This window comes from Equus przewalskii, chromosome 1 (genome assembly GCF_037783145.1).
Source record: "Equus przewalskii isolate Varuska chromosome 1, EquPr2, whole genome shotgun sequence".
Classification (NCBI taxonomy): Eukaryota; Metazoa; Chordata; class Mammalia; order Perissodactyla; family Equidae; genus Equus; species Equus przewalskii.
Window position 1 is genome coordinate 181,444,781 of NC_091831.1, and position 18,336 is coordinate 181,463,116.

The window sequence follows — 18,336 nt, forward strand, 5'->3', positions numbered from 1 at the left end:
TTATGTATAAAAATGCTTTCTTACATACGTAGCTGTTGCGGTTTAATACTGAATATAGTCCAAGCCTTTTCAGTTAATTCTAAAGATTTTTTTAAATGATAGGATGAGTAGGTGGGAAACAGCAATTTTGGTCAGTTTTGGGTCAAAATCAGATGTTACACGATAAATTTGTACAGCCCCACTTAATGACTTACCCTCATTATCTCTGTTTTTATTTTTAAATTATCAAATATTTGTATTCTTGCAAATATATGCCTAATTTTTTCCATTTGGATGGATTATTTTTATTTATTTCTATTTTTCAGTTAGTCTTGAAATGGCAAGATATAAAGAATATACTTGCTCCTTGATATAAAAACAAGTCTTACAGATATACTTGACCACACACATATATAAATATACTCATGACCATTAGCTGTAGGCTACACTAATATTCTTTGGAGCTCTTAAATGAGGGGGCTACCAGCTCCCACTGCCACCCCCACCATTAAGCAGCAGAAGGAGAAACTCCAGGGTTATGTGGATTGAGAAAAGGAGGCTGCCTGAGGAGCAAGACTGACCATATGTGCATACAAGATGTAATATCAGGTGACATTTTCATGCACGTATTAATATCACACATATTGTTTAAAATATGCCACAAGTTGTTTTCAGCTAGATATATGCACTGGAATATTTTTTTCAAGAAAAAAGTTACTCACTCTCTGTTACTTCCTCACCCCTTACTCTGTTCCAAGACCCCGATGGCAGTCCTAATATGAGGTCCAACTGCTAGAGCATTTGAGGGAGCCTTGTTAAGAAGACAGAGGAAACTCTGCATGCACTCTCCCCCTATCCCGGATATAAAAATGCAACCATACTTTTCATTCTTGCTGTTATTTGCATTTCCTCTATTTTATTTAGGGTTTTATTTAGGGTTTATTAGATGCAGAAACTGAGGAAGAGAGGGATGATGATTTTTGCCTGTGCTCACACAGCAAAGCAGCCGCTGAACAAGAAAAAAGACCAAGTTTCCCAACACTTTTCAACTGCATCCTGCTGCCTTGCACAAAAATAAAAAACAAGAGGGAAAGCACATAGCTCTCTCTTGATAAGGGCAGGGCACTCATCTCAGCAGCTGTCCATGTGTAAAGAACAACATGACGCTTTAAGTCATTCTGGACCCACAGTCCGCTGCTTCCAGGTAGTAGGCACTCTAAAAACGCTTTGAAAAGTCTTTGACTTTAACTCCAAAAGGAGCTGCTACATAGCTTCAAAGCTTCTCAAGTTTGCCTAAAATTGCGGAGGGCTCAGCATCCCACAGGAACTTTAGAGATAACTCTCTCATCTTCTGATGAGCAGGTCAGGGGGCTTCAAACTGAACACACACAAAACCAGAATCTTGGTGGACACAGATGTCTGAGCAAGTTTGAGAGCATCATACAGTAACATTTATACTCCACAGACCTACACTTGTGGGGGATGGCACAGGCTAAAAGACAGATACATCTTTCCAGTCAGGGTACCTTTTGGAGAAATTGCTTAGGCTTTGCTGGTCACACATTCCAGGGCTATTTTTCTCTCTGCACCACTAGTCCTACAACTGGGATCTATGCTGTAATGACATCTTTCCGCCCTCTCTGCCTATGTCATGCCAATCCACTTTCAGGGCTCCATGATGAACCAGCTTCCTCAAGTTTCCTCCAACCATGACACCAACTGCAATCACTCTCTCTTCTCTAGGCACAAACATTTGCTTGTTTCTCACAGCCTTATTTTGTTTGTCTTTCTATTTGGCTTTATCTCCTCGATTAACCTGTAAACTCTTTGAATTCACAGCCCCAACTCCATAGCTACATGTGTTATGCACATCAACTGTACATTAACTTGTTGACTAGAGTAACCAGAACTTACACTAAACCTGCCCAGAATCTGTGCAGAACTCCCACCTAGTCACAATTTCTGAGACACCACATATTTCCCTCAGATTTTTCTATCCTTCTCAGGATGCTCATGAGAGCCTCGTCCTCTTTGCAGGAAGTCCACCTGAGGCAAGGCAAGGACCCAATGCACAGAGTCCCTGGAAGTAGCAGAGAGAATGCCCTGATGCTGATCCTGTGCCCGCCTCGCTTAGGTACCCGAGTCCCACAACTAATTAGCAGGAAGGATCGCCCGGCCCAGGGGGACCACAGGCTCTATTTAAGAGTTCCTATGTCCCCACATCTTTCCCTGTCAGGAGGCCAGAGAAATCTCCCTGAAGATGTCCTTCTGTCAAACAGCAGACACTTTCCTTTCTTTTGACACACATGAACAAAGTTCTAATTACTTCCAAAAAAAATTATTTTGCTGTTATGCCATTACTGAAAGGGCAGTTACATTTTCCTAAAAGCCTTTGCAGGCTAGCATCTTATTTCCTGCGCACCTCTTTGAGATCTCAGTTGCCTTCTGTGCTGTCCTGTAGGACTCTGGGAGGCCCCGCTACGAACCCACCCTTCCTCCTCCAGACAGACAAGTTTCCCTTTCCACAAAGTCACTCCATTTTTTTATCCCATCCATTCTCCTTACAACAAAAGAAGACAAGAAATAGGCTGCTTGCAGATACGGTAACATGACCCCATCTGTCAACCACAAAGAGGCCTTAGGGTACCTTCGACTGGGAAGAGCAAGAAAATGATGTCTCCTATTCTTATGCAAAGTTGTGGAGGCAGCATACTACAAGACAGAAAGAATAAGTTACCTCATAATTTCTAATACCTTTGACCCTACCGTCATCTGTCTCTAACCAATAAATTTATTGCAAATGTGTAATAGCCAAAAAGATATCTTCCTAAGATTTGCAATCCTCTTCTGTGATTGTAAACTCCTGGGGAATGTATGATTTGGATTATGAAATGGAAATCATCCTTCTCACTGAATTCAATCAATGACATCAACAGGAAATGAAATAACATGTTTTAAAACACAAGATTAGGAATGACACAGTTATCTGGGAAGATTAGTAAGAAACCAATATAAAAAGAGCTTACCTGGGAACAGCGCAAAACAGTATAGTTAAGAAAGAAAACAGAATTGTACTGATACAAAATGGAAAACAACGTGCATGCCCCAATAATGGAGCATGAGGGACTTTAGTAACTTGACAAAAAATATCCACCCAATGAACGTGCCTGGACTCTGGAAAAAAGAGCTGTGACATTTCTTTCTGTAAAGAAACCCCACAGTCTGTGTAGGACCACCATCTCACCAGCACAATGGAAAGCCGTTGTCTTAAATTAGTGGGATGATTTAATGACGTCTTAGAGTCTCTTCTCACCTACAACTTTATGATTCGATATGGTGAAAAATTTATTAATTTGACTTGAAAATAAAAATAGGATACAGTTTTCTATGAATGCAATCACTTATTCAGTCCGCTCTAAGTAATATATCTACATTGACAGTCAGTGAAGCAAAGAAATGAAATTTCATGTTGCGGGACTATTCAGTTAATGGCAATTATGGTGAAGCTTAAAACGTTTACCCTATTCATACTTGACGTGCATTCACATAACATTTTGCTTGTCCTTCCAAAAGAGCCAAAAAGGAGAGTAAGATCGTCCCCAATCTAACTGCGAGCTGACAGCACACACTCCAGGTTAACTACAGCTGCCGAAGAGCACCAGCCCTGGAGCTCAGCTCCAGGAGGACAGGGTCTATCTGGCTCTTTATCTTTGCCTTTGTGGGTTGCAAGCCTTGAGCCTAGCTCTTACAAGACTCTTCCCAAAGCATGAGGACAGAGAACGTGAGTGATGAATCACCTCTGTAGGCGGAAAGTGACCCAAGACCACGGCTCCCAATACTGTCTTAATACGACAAGAACTGGACCCATAAGGCTCATGCTGTAGTCACATCAACAAGTGCCCTACACCAATCACATCAAAACAGTAAGTTTTAAAAGAATACAGAGCATACTCTTCCAGAAAAGTTTGCTCGTACCCTGCTTCTCAAAAAAGGTTTACGGTGGTTCCCCTTATAAAATAAAAACTAAAATAATTTTACCAATATCAATTAGGAGAATCAGAACCAGAGACAGTAAAATTAAGTCAAGAAATCAAGATCATGAAAAAATGCCTTCCTCGTATTTCTTTCGTGACATCTATTCACCAGCACTGCCTGCTCTTTAAACTTCTACTTCTAACTCTTAATTGTCTGAACCCTGGCACCCTCGCCGACTTACTCTCTAGAAAATGAGTTCTTAGACTTGATGTACAACCTGCTCAATCTAAACTAATGAATAGTCGGCCTAGGGGCTTCCCCAAGGACATACAGGACATGAGCAAGTAAACTGCATAAAAGAATCTGCCCATTTTGCATGCAAATTCTCAGTAATATGACCAGCAAGGACAAACTTGAATGGATAAAAATAACCCCAAGATATAAGGGCAGCCTTGTGACGGTGGCCAGTGTGGTGATGATATGAGTCTGTACGTGCATGTAGGGTCAGTGGGGTGAGGCAGGGGAAAAGAGGTTACAGCTGGTTGTATGTGCGAGAGCTTCAGACAGATTTTTTCCCAGCAACATTTATTAAAGTCATCTCCTCCTCTCCTCCACAGGCTGAAACCCTAAACATTTAATCAGTCAAAAGCAGTATGTGACCACAGGGTCTCTCCAAACTCAAACTGGACAAAAACCACAATTCAACATACCTTGGGATAACTTTGCCATGAAAATAACCACATCCTAGAACTGGCTTTAATGCTCACCTTTCATAGCATCCTTATCCATTTGGGTCAATCCGTCCATCTGGATTCAACCCACTGAGAGTCTGAAATATCTTCCAGATCCTTCCTGTCCAGCTTATCTCAAGGTTCTCAATTCCACCAAGTCTTTTCTATCCAACTACTCCCTGGGGTGTCATTCTTAAATTGGATGAGATTAATTGATATTACTTGAACTGAGTGAATAGAGCTTGCTAATTTGTCATACACATGTGTTTGATAAACTTACTCTATTTATTGTTTCCAGCGCATCCTGGAAGCTATTTACGGACAGTGCACTACATCACGAGACCAAGTTATTATTTGATTTGGCTCCCACTAAAAACTGTTCAGACATGGACAGACATTTTGCTCTTCATTTGTGGTGGGGATTCGTCCTGTGCTAATGAAGTTGCAATCTTTTATTAGCCTCCCTGGAAACTAAGGGTGTGACGAGCCAGAAGTAAAAATACAGTGTGCAGCAATGGAGCAGTTTTTCCTTTTTTAGCAAGACAACTGAGAATTTTACAGGAGATGTGCATCTCAATTTTATGTCATTATCAACAGGATCTCTAAAAACACAGTTTAACAGCCCAAATAGTTTACTGCCACAGAAGGACTTATAGAGAAAATCTTCAGAAGTAGCACCATGCTTTGGATCACTCAGCTCCAGGAAGTCCAGAAAGTATACACGGAGGTGGGCTTCACACGACAACCTCTGATGCTATGTGTAACCGGTTAAGATAAACCTAATGCAACGGGAGTTCAAGGACGTGAATAACGCCCAAATGGATACCAGTTCCTTGTTCATTTAATGACCCTTTGGTTTTTCAGTGACGTTTAATTAAGTAAAAAGAAAATTAAAACTTTGAAATTCTAAGACTATTTCGAGGAAAAAGATTGAGTACAAATAACTTCTTAAAACCGAGAAGGGAGAATCCATAAGTTAAGAAAATGGATTTTAAAAAACACACCAAATGGACATTATCCATCAAAATAGTCAAAATGGATGTCTTAGAAAGTCCACATGATCTTTTTTTGATGCTGCTCTATTATAAAGAATTTGTTTTGCAACATTTCTTTCAGAAGTGTTTTCAGATAATTTATATTACTGTACTGCTATCTCTGATACGGCATATATAAGGAACATACAGGAAAAACGTCATGTTTTTAAAAGACTTTTTTGAATGTCATCAGAATTACTGGCAGAGAGTAAACAGGCACGCACAAATTAAAAGATAATCTCTCTTACCCAACAGCCCCCCACACACGAACCTCAGCTCCTGGGCAGTCAGTCTGCTAAGAATATTCCACATACATGAGAATAAGTTCCAGGTCTATAGCAGAAACTTTTACACTTAAGTACCGAGCCTGGGGGCCAAGCTGACTGAGCACAATAGTAACTCAAGAACACAACCCACGCAGTAAACAAATGTTACCAATTCACTAGAGAGAAGATCTGATTCAAGGTCGGGGTTTTCCAGCCATGAAGTGGAAGACTGAAGGGACTGACTAGCCATTTCAAAGAAGAAAGGTTACTACGATATATTTCTAAACCTCGTAAATAATTTTAGGCTACAAGGAAGTGATTTCGCCTGAGTTGCCTATAAAATAATTTTTATCTCATCTTGGACCTAGTTACTACAACATAGTATTAAGAACTAATACTCTGTGCAGTATGAATGGTTTTACATCTGGCGAATACAGACAAGTAAAGGCACACAGTAAAGTTCCTATCTAGGCCTCTGAAGTCTCTGTTTATAATTGCCCTGCTTTTTAAAATTAATCATTTTCAAGTTTCTTCATGTAAAATGTTCAAAACACACTTTATAACATCACACTAACTCATATGTCTACGTCCTTTACAATTGATCGACCTTTTATAACTAAATAGAAATGAACTGTTGTCTTCTTCATGAATGCTTCCACAAATAAAAATAAAACTACTTTAGGTGAAGAAGGGTCACGATTTACGCAGTCAGGGCAATGAATCACAAAGTCTCTATCACTGCCTCTCCGACCTCAGTGTGCAGCAGAATCGTCACCTGCGGTGAGGAACGCAGATGGTGGGTCCCACACGCTGAATTTCTGATTCAGAAATTCTGGGAGGGGCCCAAGATTCTGCATTTCTAACAAGTTCCCAGGAGATGCTGACGCGGAAGGTGAGGGGTTCCCTTTGAGAATCTAACTTCTGGGATACATAAGACATATCTGAAAAGTAATATATAAATACATTTTTTTACACCCACCTCAGAGCTGTGACATTCATAACGACCAGGGATGCTGATTAATTTTCAAAGCTGATTCTATTCCTAGCTAAGTGACTAATAACCACATCGATATTAAAACAAAACAACCTAAGACCACCACCTTCATCAGCTCAGGAGCAGAACTGCCTCCTCCTTCAGGCGTAAGCAACAAGGGCACAAGATTAGTGTAATGCAATGCTTTCCTACCTGTCTCCATGCACAGATCTTACCCTTTTCCACTGCCCAACAAGAGACTTACAGGGACAAATAATCTGAATGACAAAAGTGACAGGAAAATGGAATTCAGACAGTTTGAGCAACATCTCCTCCCCCCATCTTTCTCACTTCTCATTATCCCCCTCCACACACACACACACACACACACACAATGAAAAAAAAAAAAACACACTTCCTTTAGCTAGGATGATCTGAACCAATAGAAGTGAAATAAAGACGTGGACCCGGGATAAGAGGAATTAAGACTCTCCCGCACTAGGCAGGGAACAGCTCCTTGGAAAGGCTCATCTCCAGCATTCCTCCATCCCTAGCACCAGGCCACTGTCAGCTGCTCAAGGACACCAGAGTCCAGCAGAAGCCAAAAGAGCACCAAATGAATTTCTGCTCTCCTCAAGGCCCCCCTTCTGCTATCAGCCAAGCAGTAAGATCTGCCTGGTCTCAGCATCTCCCTCATACACCCACCACCACCACCACCACTGCCACCACCATCACCAAGCAAGCTCTCTTTCATCTGGGAAAGAGGGAGTGGAGAGGGAAATTAAGATGCTTAGAGGTGGGAGGGAGTGAAGACTTCCTGGCGGAACTCCGTAGGGAACTAAGAAGACGGGAAAGGGGACAGCAGATGGATCGCAGGAGAGGCCAGAGCTCGCTGCTCTGGACCCTCTCCCTCCCCGCCACCCCCAGCACTGCTCAGCCCTGGACAGAACACCGTGGAGAGAGTAAAGGCTGATCTCCCCGCTAGGTTCCCCAACACCCTCCCCCTGCGCGCCCCACGGTGCCAGAGAGTTTGAGGACTCAAGGTCCCCTTGCACCCGCGCCTGCCCCGCAGTCAGTTCTCGGGTCTGCAGAGAAAGCTCCGACACTTCCACAAACACTGACGCCCTTCGCGCGGGGCAGCCGTGGACCCAGCACTGCAGCATCGGGGTCCATCCCTCCGAGCGAGACCAAAAGGCAGTGGCTGCATCTCCAGCACACGTTCCCTGGATGTCGGCCCTCGGGGCGCTGGGGGCCAGTCTGGGCCTGCTGTCCCCTCAAGGGTTGTTCTCCTCCTAACCTCCCCACCATACCTCGAGAACACAAAAGTTATTTTTCCTTTGCAGCACCGCCTGCTTGTCCCAGGAGAAGACGCACATTTCAGCCAGAGCCTGGGTGCGTGTGAGTGCATCTTTCAGTCCCGAAAGCCAAGGGTGCCAGCTGCTGACAGTCAAAGGAACCTGGATTCGCTCTTGAGGACTCAAAAACCTCCCAATTAGCGAGCTCGTCCTTCTCTGGCCCTAACCCGCCCAGACCTGGGTTCTCCGGAGAACCGAGATCGTGTTCCTGTTGCAGCGAGGTGGTGTCCTGCCCCGGAGCCGGGACGCGCGGACTTGGCCGTCCGTTCATTCATGCATTTGCTCATCCATTCACATAAACACGTCCCTTAATTGTGTCTGGCACGGAGAATCTCGCCTGCTATTTTCCCCTCCCCAAGTCAGTGCTCATGGCAACGGCTGGTGCAGAACGCAACTCAACTGTCACCCCACTTCCTGAGCCGGAAAATCAAGTCATGTAGGCATTGACAAAAAAAAGGAAAAGGTGGAGAGGAGGAGGAGGCGGGGGGCGGAGAACGATGGGGAGCTCACTGGGGTCACATTCGAAGCTTCCCTTCGGGGGAAACCGCGGCACCGACAACGCGGCGTGCCAGGAACCAAATCATTATTCAATCACAGCCTGCTGGAGCTCGGTGCCTGGCGGGGATGAACCAAGCGCAAAGCCACCGGTTCGCGCGAGTGCGATGCTGCCGGCTCGCCCCAACTCCGAGCCCGAGCCGAGGCGCCGGGAGAGCGGCTCGCAGCCCAATCCGCAGCGCGCTCGCCGCCTCCTTATCGCTCCCAATAACGTGATCAAGTGTAAATCAAATGCCACGCCGGGAGGGGCCCGGGACGGCGTGAGTCGTGCCTTTCCGCTCACCGCCCCTCTCGCCTAAGAACCACAAGGTCACGATAGCGTCGCGATTCCACTCACCGTACACTCCTTGGCCGGAGATCCCCTCCAGGAGGACTGTCAGCAGCCACACGAGCCCGTACACTAAATCCATCTTCACGTGAACATGAACATATCCAGCCCGGGGGGGACGCAGCGGGACCTTCCAGAGGCCGGCGGCCGGCGGCGCGCGCTCCACTCGCGCCCGGGCCGAGCGCAGGTGCCCGGGCGCCGCTCGCCCAGGAAGGCAGCGCGGTCCGTCCGTGCCTGTCCGGCGGCGGCCGGGAGCGGAGCGCAGGAGCCCCGCACACCCCACACTCATGCACACACACGCACACACACTCACACGCACGCCGCACTCACCCCGGGCGCCTGGGGAAATCGCAGACACCTGGGAGGGGCAGGGGGCGTGCGGGAAGGGAGCGGAGGGCGGCGGGCTCGCGGCTCCGCAGCGGCGGCGCGCTGGGCGGGCGGCTGGCGGCGGGCGCGGCGAGGGGCCGGGGGCCGGGCGCTGCGAGCCTGGCGCGGGCGGCCGGGGGCAGGAAGTGGCCTCGACGCGGGCGCGAGCAGGGCTGCCTGGCCGGGCTTCGCCTTTACAAAGTAAGTCGCGAGGGTCCGCGCAGCAGCGTCAGGCGGCGGCGGCGGCCCGCGCGCCCGCAGTCCGGAGCCCCCGGCCCGGCGGTCTTGCCGTCCCCCATTCCATCAGTTGCCATTGCAACGCCAATCCCGTTACACGACACAGGCTCGCAGCGCCGAGCGGGGAGAGGAGGCAGAGGAGGAGGAGGAAGAGGAGCGGCCCGGGGGACGGGGGTGGGGAGAGGCAAGGGAGGAGGGAAGGAGGAGCAGAGGACCGCCAGGGAGCGGAGTGCGCGTCGGCAGCTCCCGGGCTCCAGCCGCCGCCGCCGCCGTTCTCCAAAGGAGCCTCAGCGCGCTGCCAGCGCGAGGGGTCCGGCCGCCGCGGCGATCCCGGGGCCGCAGCCGAGGCCAGCAGCGCCGCGTGCCAGACGGGGAGCCGGCCCGGCAGAGCCGGGGTCCGCACGCGTCCCCGCGCGCCCCGTACCGCGCGCGTCCTCCGGCTCCGCGCCGCCCCCGCCAGGTGGAGGGTGGGGGCGCTCGGCCGGCGGGGGTTCGGGGGAGGGCGCCGCAGAAGGGCTTCCCCGCCCGGGCGAACGTGGCGCCGGCCTCCGGAGGCGAACGCGGGCGCGGCGGCCGCTCGGGCCCCGGTGGGCAGCGGCCGCGAGGCTCGACGCCGGCCGGGGTGCGGGGCGTGCGCGGCGGCGGCGAGGAGCAGGAGCAGGAGCAGGAGGAGGAGGGCGCAGCCGGCAGCGGCGGCCGGCGGCCCGGAGGAAGGCTGGGCGGTCACGTTGTGCGCTACGTGCCGAGAGCGCGAGCGGCTCCCGCAGCCGGCGACGTCAAAGCCGCCGGCCGCCGCGCCTCCTCCGCGCCGCCCCGGCCCGGCCGCCCGGCCAGCCCCGCGGGTGACAGCGCGCCGGGCCCCGCGCGGCCGGGGGTCCGGTCTCTCCCCCGGAGCCCCGCGGCGGCCCCCGTAGCGTTTCTGCCGCCGCTGGCAGCGAGGGACCGCCGGAGGGCCGGCGCCACCTCCGACCCGGGTAATTACAGAACACGCGGTCCCCTCCCCGCCGCCCAAGGTCTCTAGGATCCGTTCTGCTTGACTAGAGGGCAGAACAGGCCACAGCCCGTGGAAGCCGCAGCGTTTCTTCCCCAGTTGTGTCCTTTTAAATGGAAATATGGTGATCGCAGCAATGAAGGCTCTTGGGGAGAAACAGGAGGCATTCAGAGTTCAGTGTATTTTCTGTGCAATGTCTCCTGCTAAAGTTGACTGCTTTGAAAATCTTTTCTCTTTTGTGAAAGACGGGTCTCTCTCTGTCTCGTTGGGGCAGAGCTAGGTCTCATGTTGGAGGAGCCTAAAATAATTCATGGTTACAAAAGGATTGAGAAATGCAAAGCATCTTTAATTTACGTTGAAACAAGTGTAGAGATACTTCACCGAAAATTAATAGGGGAAAACTAGGAATATAGTTGTGATTTGTGACTTGTTTCTGTAACCATAATAATTAGTGCTTCCTGCACGCAATCCACTTTGTTGAATATATTCTTCACTATTCAAACAGCCAATGGATAGTGATTAAAATAGCTAAAAACGTGCGTCTATACATGTGTTACAAAAGTACTTGCTATGGAAAATCTGGAGCACAGGATTCATGTATCTGCTCCGTTATAGATGGGTATAATTCGCTGCGGGTCCCTCTCCCCCTGCTGTTCTCGTGCTGAGGGGAAGGCAGTCCAAGCAGCAGAAAATGAATAGTCCCCATTGTTTCCACCGAGGTCCCTTTCCTAGTTTAAGTGAATTAGGCAGATTATTTTTATAGGGTGTGATCTACTGTTTACCCTCTGAGTTTAGGAGAGAAGAAGAACCAGGAATGTTGAGAGCCTCCCCAAGGCTGCCTCACATAGTCTTGAGGCGTTACGAAACGCCACTTTCACTTCGATGGAATTAATTATCCTTCTAGAAGCAAAACTCACGTGCGGCATTTCTGAAGGGGAATGAATGAGGCTCAGTCACTGGGCACCTGTGTGTGGGGGGCGGGGGAAGCCGGGGGTTGTCTTAGATTTCTGGAGAGCCTCTTACAGTAGATCACTCCTGCTCGCTGCAGCACAGTGGCTTCAGGGGGCGGTCGACTGCAACTCCTCTCTCAGATGGCAGCTCAGAAGATGTCTTGTCCCTGAGGCACTTCCAGCTTTTAGCTGCTCCTGTTCTGAAATACTGCTTCACCTGCATGTGTGTCCTGTCCTTTTTTGACTCTTGTTTATGGGGTCATAGGCTCTTTGGATGATTGCATGACTCTAGATTGAAATATTGCATTATCCCAAAAAGTCAGTGGATCACTTTAACAAAGGAACCCAGACGAAGTGAACATCCCCAATAGGGGCTGCTTTTCTCAACCTTCCACATTAGGACATAAGCTCCAGGATCTCAGGGCCCCTCTTTTCCGTGTAATGTACGTCTCTGCCTGGGGAAGGACCACACACCTGGGGAGCCCTCGGCCGTTCCTGAGGGAACGAGGGGGAGCTGGTAGAGAACTTAGAGAACCCATCATTTTAGAATTTATTTCAACTGAGAAAACAGCCAGGTGTATGTACTCTGGGCCAGGCCTTATCCTAGACCTCAGACAGTCAAAGATGTATAAGACACGGTTCCTTCCTTTAAGAAACACATCGTCTGCTGGACAGCGTGTGTTGGTCAACACCTGCACCACTACATCTATTGACACTCTCGCTGTGTAAATAAACTAGCCTCAGGCACAGGGTGACAGGTTTTACATGCAGCCATTAATGGGTTATATGACAGTAAGATTAAAAATTGCACTGGATTTAGTGTTTTTTTCTTTCTGTGAAAATACTGGATAGATTACTTGCAGAAACAATTGGCCAGTTCAATCAACCATGGTTGTTTTTTTTTCTTCTTCTTCTTCTTCTCGGAATTCAACATTTTTGGGCTGCCCTGAGCAAACAGACGTGATGTATGCAGCCACACCTTGGCACTACCTATGGCAGGCCTCCAGGTGGGGAGCCGCATGCACAGGCGGGGGGACGGTTTATCAGAGAGAAGGGAGGACCTCCAGAAGATGGGGCCAGAAGCTGTCATGAAATCAGACTTGGCACTCTGCATGCCCAATGAGAGCAGTTTCCTACAGGAACGGTGTGAGTAACTTTCAGGGTCACCAACTGCTTGGGTTTTGCATAGTGTATAGGGATGATGCATAGAACCCAAAGGAATCTCATACTGCATTGCAGGGCCCACTCAAGAGTGTTCTTTTGTCTCTAATAGGAGCAGCAAGGGAGACTTTATCATCTTTGGTGACAGGGCCGTGGAAATGTAGGGGTTCTCTTCTGACAGCCCTAATTACCTTAATAACCTGTTACAGTTTTATTGATTATGGTTTCATTTTGAATGTCTATCTCTATCCTCCAGTATGAGTATGATGTTCCAACCTCAGCAGCATAAGAGAGACCACATCATGAAGGGAGTCACGACTTGGCACAAGAGCCACCCAAGGTCATGGGACAGAAATGAGAAAAACTGGTATCTCTGGAGATGCAGCTGAGAAGGCAAAATCAGGGCATCAGTGACCTTTCTTTCCAATCTAGCCTCTTCCCACAAAGCAAATAGCAAGTCTTGTGTGTTGTTTATGGCCACTCCCTGTTCCCCTGCTGGCCGTTTAACTCAAACTCACTCCCATATGGGCTATTCCCTTTCCAGTTCAGAAAACCGACAGGAATGTGGAAGTCCTCAGTGGTCCAGAGGTCATCACTGAGGAATTGTGTGTCTGACCTGTTGCTCCTCGCTCCTTTGTGCTCACTTTGTTCTCGGTCACATCGCAGTTTGCAGGGACTGTCACCTACCCTGATTCATACCTGGGTTGGCTGCGTGTCTGGACCCCTGGCCTAGTCCTTTTATCCTGAGGTTAAATCTACTTCTGATATTTCCAAAATCTGTTAAGGCAAGCTCCATTGTTGTATGGCCCAGATGTGCACCTGAGACCCCTACTCCCTCCACCTCTGCCGGATGGACCAGATCTCTTTAAATTTAACCCAGATTACAATAAAGTTTACTTAAACCCTAAATTGGGAGCATTCCTGCAGGGCACAAAATCTTCTGTGCTGGTAAATTTTCTCTAGCCAAATGCCTAGTTTTATTTCCTCCTACTTAGTAATAGCTTCCAGCCTGCAAGCTTAGAGTCCAGGAAGCACCACTTAGAATTGACCGTTTGGGACAACAGTGAGATGGCGTTTCCCATCCGACAGACAGAGCCGAGCCTCGGGGATCCCAGGTGCTGGTCATTTCCCAGAGGCAGGCAGTGGCCAGTTGTTCCTAAGCGGCAGAAGCCAGACACAGGTGTTAAGTATGAGACAAGGATTTCGTTTTGGGAAACAGGATTATCCCTCAACATGGCTTTAGTGAGAAGAAGAGCAATGCTGCTAATATTAGGAACAAGGAAGCACGTCAAATCCCCACGTACAGCCTGAGGAAGTCAAGGAGAGATACATGGCTTGAGGAAGCAAGAAAAGACTCAAAGAATAACCCCTGCAAGTAGCAGATCCGGGGTCCACGTGAACAAGGAGGTGCCCGGGAGAGGCTGAGTGAGGGATGCTGCTTTGAGAGGATGCCAAGGTAATTTGCTACCAGATGATGGGGCTAAGTTCTCAGATATAGAGTGGCTGCCAGTGAGGAGTGTCTGACAAATGGAAGAAAGTAGAGGTCGAGGCAGAAAGCATGAGCTAAGGGCCTGGTGTTCTTGGTGTTCTATTGCCAGCTTCAAAGCGGTGAATTTCTGAGAGTTTTGACTCTTGTGGTAAAGAGCATTCCGTCTCAGAGTCCTTCCTTCTTTTAGGACAGACATGCTAGTGGCTAGTTCTAGACTTCCAGAATATGGTGGACCACTCACATTTCCTATACAGTTTGTATCCTGAACCATAATTATTTTTTAGAAACCTACCCTCATGTACCACCTCCTCGCTTATTTTATTAGCCCTGCCCTAGGTTTACTCTTATTCTGGCGTGGCTCCTTGAACTCATTATAATTCTGACACTATTTCAGGAACAGACACAATGCAGATTTGTTCCAGAGTAGATGTTTGGGGCAGGGCAGTGTAAAACAGCAGGCAAACATCTGAGGTTTGACATCACACTGCCTTGGGCTTGAATCGCTGACGTCAGTGTGACCTTGACATTTCCCTTATCCCATAAAATGAAAAGAGCAGAAGGTTGCTAAGGGTTTTAAGTGATGCAAGTAAGATACACAGTGCAGCCCCTGGCACTTAGTGCTCAAGTAATATATTGTTATTATTACTCAGTATTTTTCTTGATAATATTTGTTAGTCGCTAGAGAGCATTAATATTGGGGCTAATAGCTTGAATGATTTCCATTTGGAGGGTATCTGGCAGCTCAGAACCTTTAGTTTTATAAGGATGATGAAGTGTTTTTCTCTAAAAATGTTGCTTCACTTGAATTCAAAGTTCATCTGTCCCATTTCTGTCCAGTCACATTGAATTCTGAAGTCTTGCCACCGTTTGTCTGTAATAGTTTGGCATTTCAGTGCTTAGGAATAGCTTAATATCTTTTGAAATTTTGAAACTTTGAGAGTACAATTCTGCTTCAAGATTATTTTTGAAAATGCTACATCCCTGGATGTACCCTGGGAGAGCTCCACAGCTTAAATATTAACACAGAGAGGTTTCTGCTTATCACTATGCTTGGCTTACTATCTTTTAAAAACAGATTAGTATGGAGTGACGCTTACACTGCTAGGTCACCAGTAGACCAGATGAAAGATCAGCATCAAAGTTGAATTAGAAATTTCCTGGTGGAAATATAAAGAAATCCACTGTTTCTTACAAAGAAGTGATTTGATTAAGCCACAGATAAGATATAAAGGACTAGAAGAGAATTGAACAAAAATTTTCCCCAAGATTCTCTACTTGGAGCAATTTACAGATATGATGTAATAAGAAATAAAGGAAAAGAAATTTGGGTCATAATCAGGTGGCAGGTTCAAAATTTGTCATCACATGCTAACATTATATAATATAACATAATGTAACTTAACAATATAATACAAATGCAACTTTTAACATTCTCTGTAACTAAACCTGCTAACAAGCTACTAATGTCAGCTACTGGTTGGAAAAACTTAAGGAAGGACAGTCTCTTCCTGGTTTAAAATTTAGTCTCTTTTCTGTAATACCTAGTTTTTCAGGGGTTCTCTCACATGCGCTTCTCACCCCACGAGTGGTTGGTTCATGTTTCATCCTCCTAATAGGGAGCGATGTCTTCTTCCATTCGGCACTGCTGCCCTCCACTTGATCTCTGGGTGTCTGCCACTTACCTGCTGTGCCCATTGCTCACATCTGCACCCACTGCCTTCGAGTCATAAGGACTCAGCTCCTGCCTCATTCCAACCTCAGGCTTCTCCCAGACCTGTAGCCATTGAAGCACTTTCCTATTCTCTTCTGGGGCCACCAGGAAAGTGTGGATCTCAACGCACCACTCACATTGGGAAACCAAGTGGCGCTGTTTTTCATTCTCTCTTTACCTGAATAAATAGATCATGTTGACTTTTCTACTCCTTTGTAGATTCCCTGATTTGCACCCTGTGAGGCATTTCGTCTGAGTAAAGCGAGATTCAGAAACAAACTTTCTATACCATGGAATTCTGAAAATATAAGAAGATCGCTATTCCCTATGCAACCATGAGAGGGGGCAGGGAAGTCCCCCTCGGGGACACGCATATCCCTGTTTTCCAACTCCACTGTCTCTTTCTCCTTCCACTCTCTCTCTAGGTTCCTCCACTTTGCCGACCACAAGCCTCCCACCAGGCCAGATGGGTGTTTTCCTTCCTTCTAAAAGGAAAGTGAGCCTCATTTCAATCTTGCATTCTCCCCACTCTCTGGTTTATAGAAAAACTGCTATGGTCTGAATTCTCCAAGCTGGAGCTTAATAATTGAAAACCCGGTCCTGGGACTTCCCACAAAACCTTTCTTCTCTCAGATGCCTGACTCTTCTTTTTTCCCTGGCTTCTGCCCTTTCCCTGAAGGGATGTTCAACTTCTATACGTGTAGAACCATAAAGCAATGAGAATTATAGGGAATCAGAAACAAATTGAATATAGGATCATATTTCAAAATATTAGTTATAAAATATTAGTTACAGCTGCACAGCCCAACTCTCTGTAAGTGAGTTAGTAAGTGGGTAGGACCAGGTCCTGCCTATTTGGGGTGGCCCAGGAAGGCAAAACGTTATATAGAAGTTCAAAGTTCAGGAGCAGATCCAAGGAGGGCAGGTTCCCAGGGGAAAAAATGAGAAGAAGTGCCTTGAAGGAGAGAGAAACAATCCTTTAGGCAGAAAACTGATTATTAGGAGATTGGAGAGTAAATCTATCAGCATGCAACCAAACTGGAAAGGCAAAGGAAAAAGACTAGCCAAGCACATGTTTGTGGCTGAGTTGTCCAGTGTGGGTTAATAAGCAAACATACAAGCTAGTGGAGGGAAGAGGAGAAGGGGCTCAGGGAGTTGTCCTGGGTTGGATAGTGTCCCCCCAAAGTCATGTTGTCAGTATCTCAGAACATGACCTTATTTGGAAATAGGGCCATGGCAGATACTATTTGTTAAAATGAGTTCATACTGGAGAAGGGTGGGCCCTTAATTCAATGTGACTGATGTCCTTAGAAGGAGAGGAGAAGGCACAGAGATACACACACGTGGGGGAGAATCCCATGCGACCACAAAGGCAGGGAGAGCAGTGGTGCACCTACAAGTTAAGGAATGCCAAGGATTGCCGAGACAGCGCCAAAGGCTGAGAGCAAGGCAAGGATCAGAGGGCTCCCCGAGGGCCTTCAGAGAGAGTGTGGTGTGCTGCCACCTTGATTTAGGATTCCCAGCCTCCAGAAGTGTGAAGAGAATGAATTCCTGGTGTCGTAAGCTGCCCAGTTTGTGGTACATTGTCACAGCTGCCCTCGGAAACGAAGCGACCAGCTCACACCTGTCCCTGGGGCACAAGTCTATGCAAAGGTCGTTTGGCTGAAACTTCTGTAGCCGCCATCCCAGGTCCTGGCCATCGGGAAGTTTTCTTCTAAATCATTATGGAATCACACTTCTCTAGGTTGGGCAAATCAAATAACCTTAGTGGCGCATGAATTTCCACATCTGTAAGATATACTACTTACTCAGGAGAATATTGAGAGTCAGGTGGAGTAATGTCTGTTAAAACACAGGTGATGGTGTCCTCTCTCAGGGAACCAGAGAGAACCAAGCAGAGCAGATTTGAAGGACTCCTATGCCCAAGGTCCCTTTGCTGCAGCTGCTCCCAAGAGGCAGGGATGTGGGTGTCCTAGAGAGGGGTCAAAGCAGAAATTCTCTGTGCTTGGTGTCCTCCTGCACGAATCTGACGAACGCCCAGGCAGTTAGCAGAAGCCTAGAAAGAGGAAGCCTCTCCCTTCTCTCTCTCTTTTTCTTATACTCTTGTAACCAGAAGATGGGCATTTACCCCTTCTTCTCATCTATCCCCTTTAAATAAAATTCACTTACAGCAGCAGTTTTCAAATTTTCCTTTCTTGCCATTTTTTTAAGCTCAACCCACAATAATAAATATAT

The 18,336-nt window shown here is 47.4% G+C and overlaps 1 protein-coding gene and 1 long non-coding RNA gene across 7 annotated transcripts in view; one reads left to right on the plus strand and one right to left on the minus strand.

The window, feature by feature from the left end:
- The window catches only part of MDGA2 (MAM domain containing glycosylphosphatidylinositol anchor 2), a 783,360-nt gene extending 773,433 nt beyond the window's left edge, over positions 1–9,927 (minus strand). The window contains exon 1 of one of the 5 annotated variants that reach the window (XM_070630080.1): positions 9,206–9,927. In XM_070630080.1, the coding sequence (XP_070486181.1) occupies positions 9,206–9,485 (280 nt within the window). In that variant the 5' untranslated portion in view covers positions 9,486–9,927. Of the gene's footprint in view, positions 1–8,268; positions 8,718–9,205 lie in introns of those variants that run through there. The other 4 variants (XM_070630101.1, XM_070630087.1, XM_070630095.1 and 1 more) reach the window with 4 other exon arrangements.
- LOC139084865 (uncharacterized) overlaps positions 9,694–18,336 on the plus strand; it is a 49,037-nt gene continuing 40,394 nt past the window's right edge. Inside the window, exon 1 of one of the 2 annotated variants that reach the window (XR_011542714.1) lies at positions 9,694–9,763. This is a non-coding gene — a long non-coding RNA (uncharacterized lncRNA). The remainder of the gene's footprint in view (positions 9,764–18,336) is intronic. The other variant, XR_011542715.1, reaches the window with a different exon arrangement.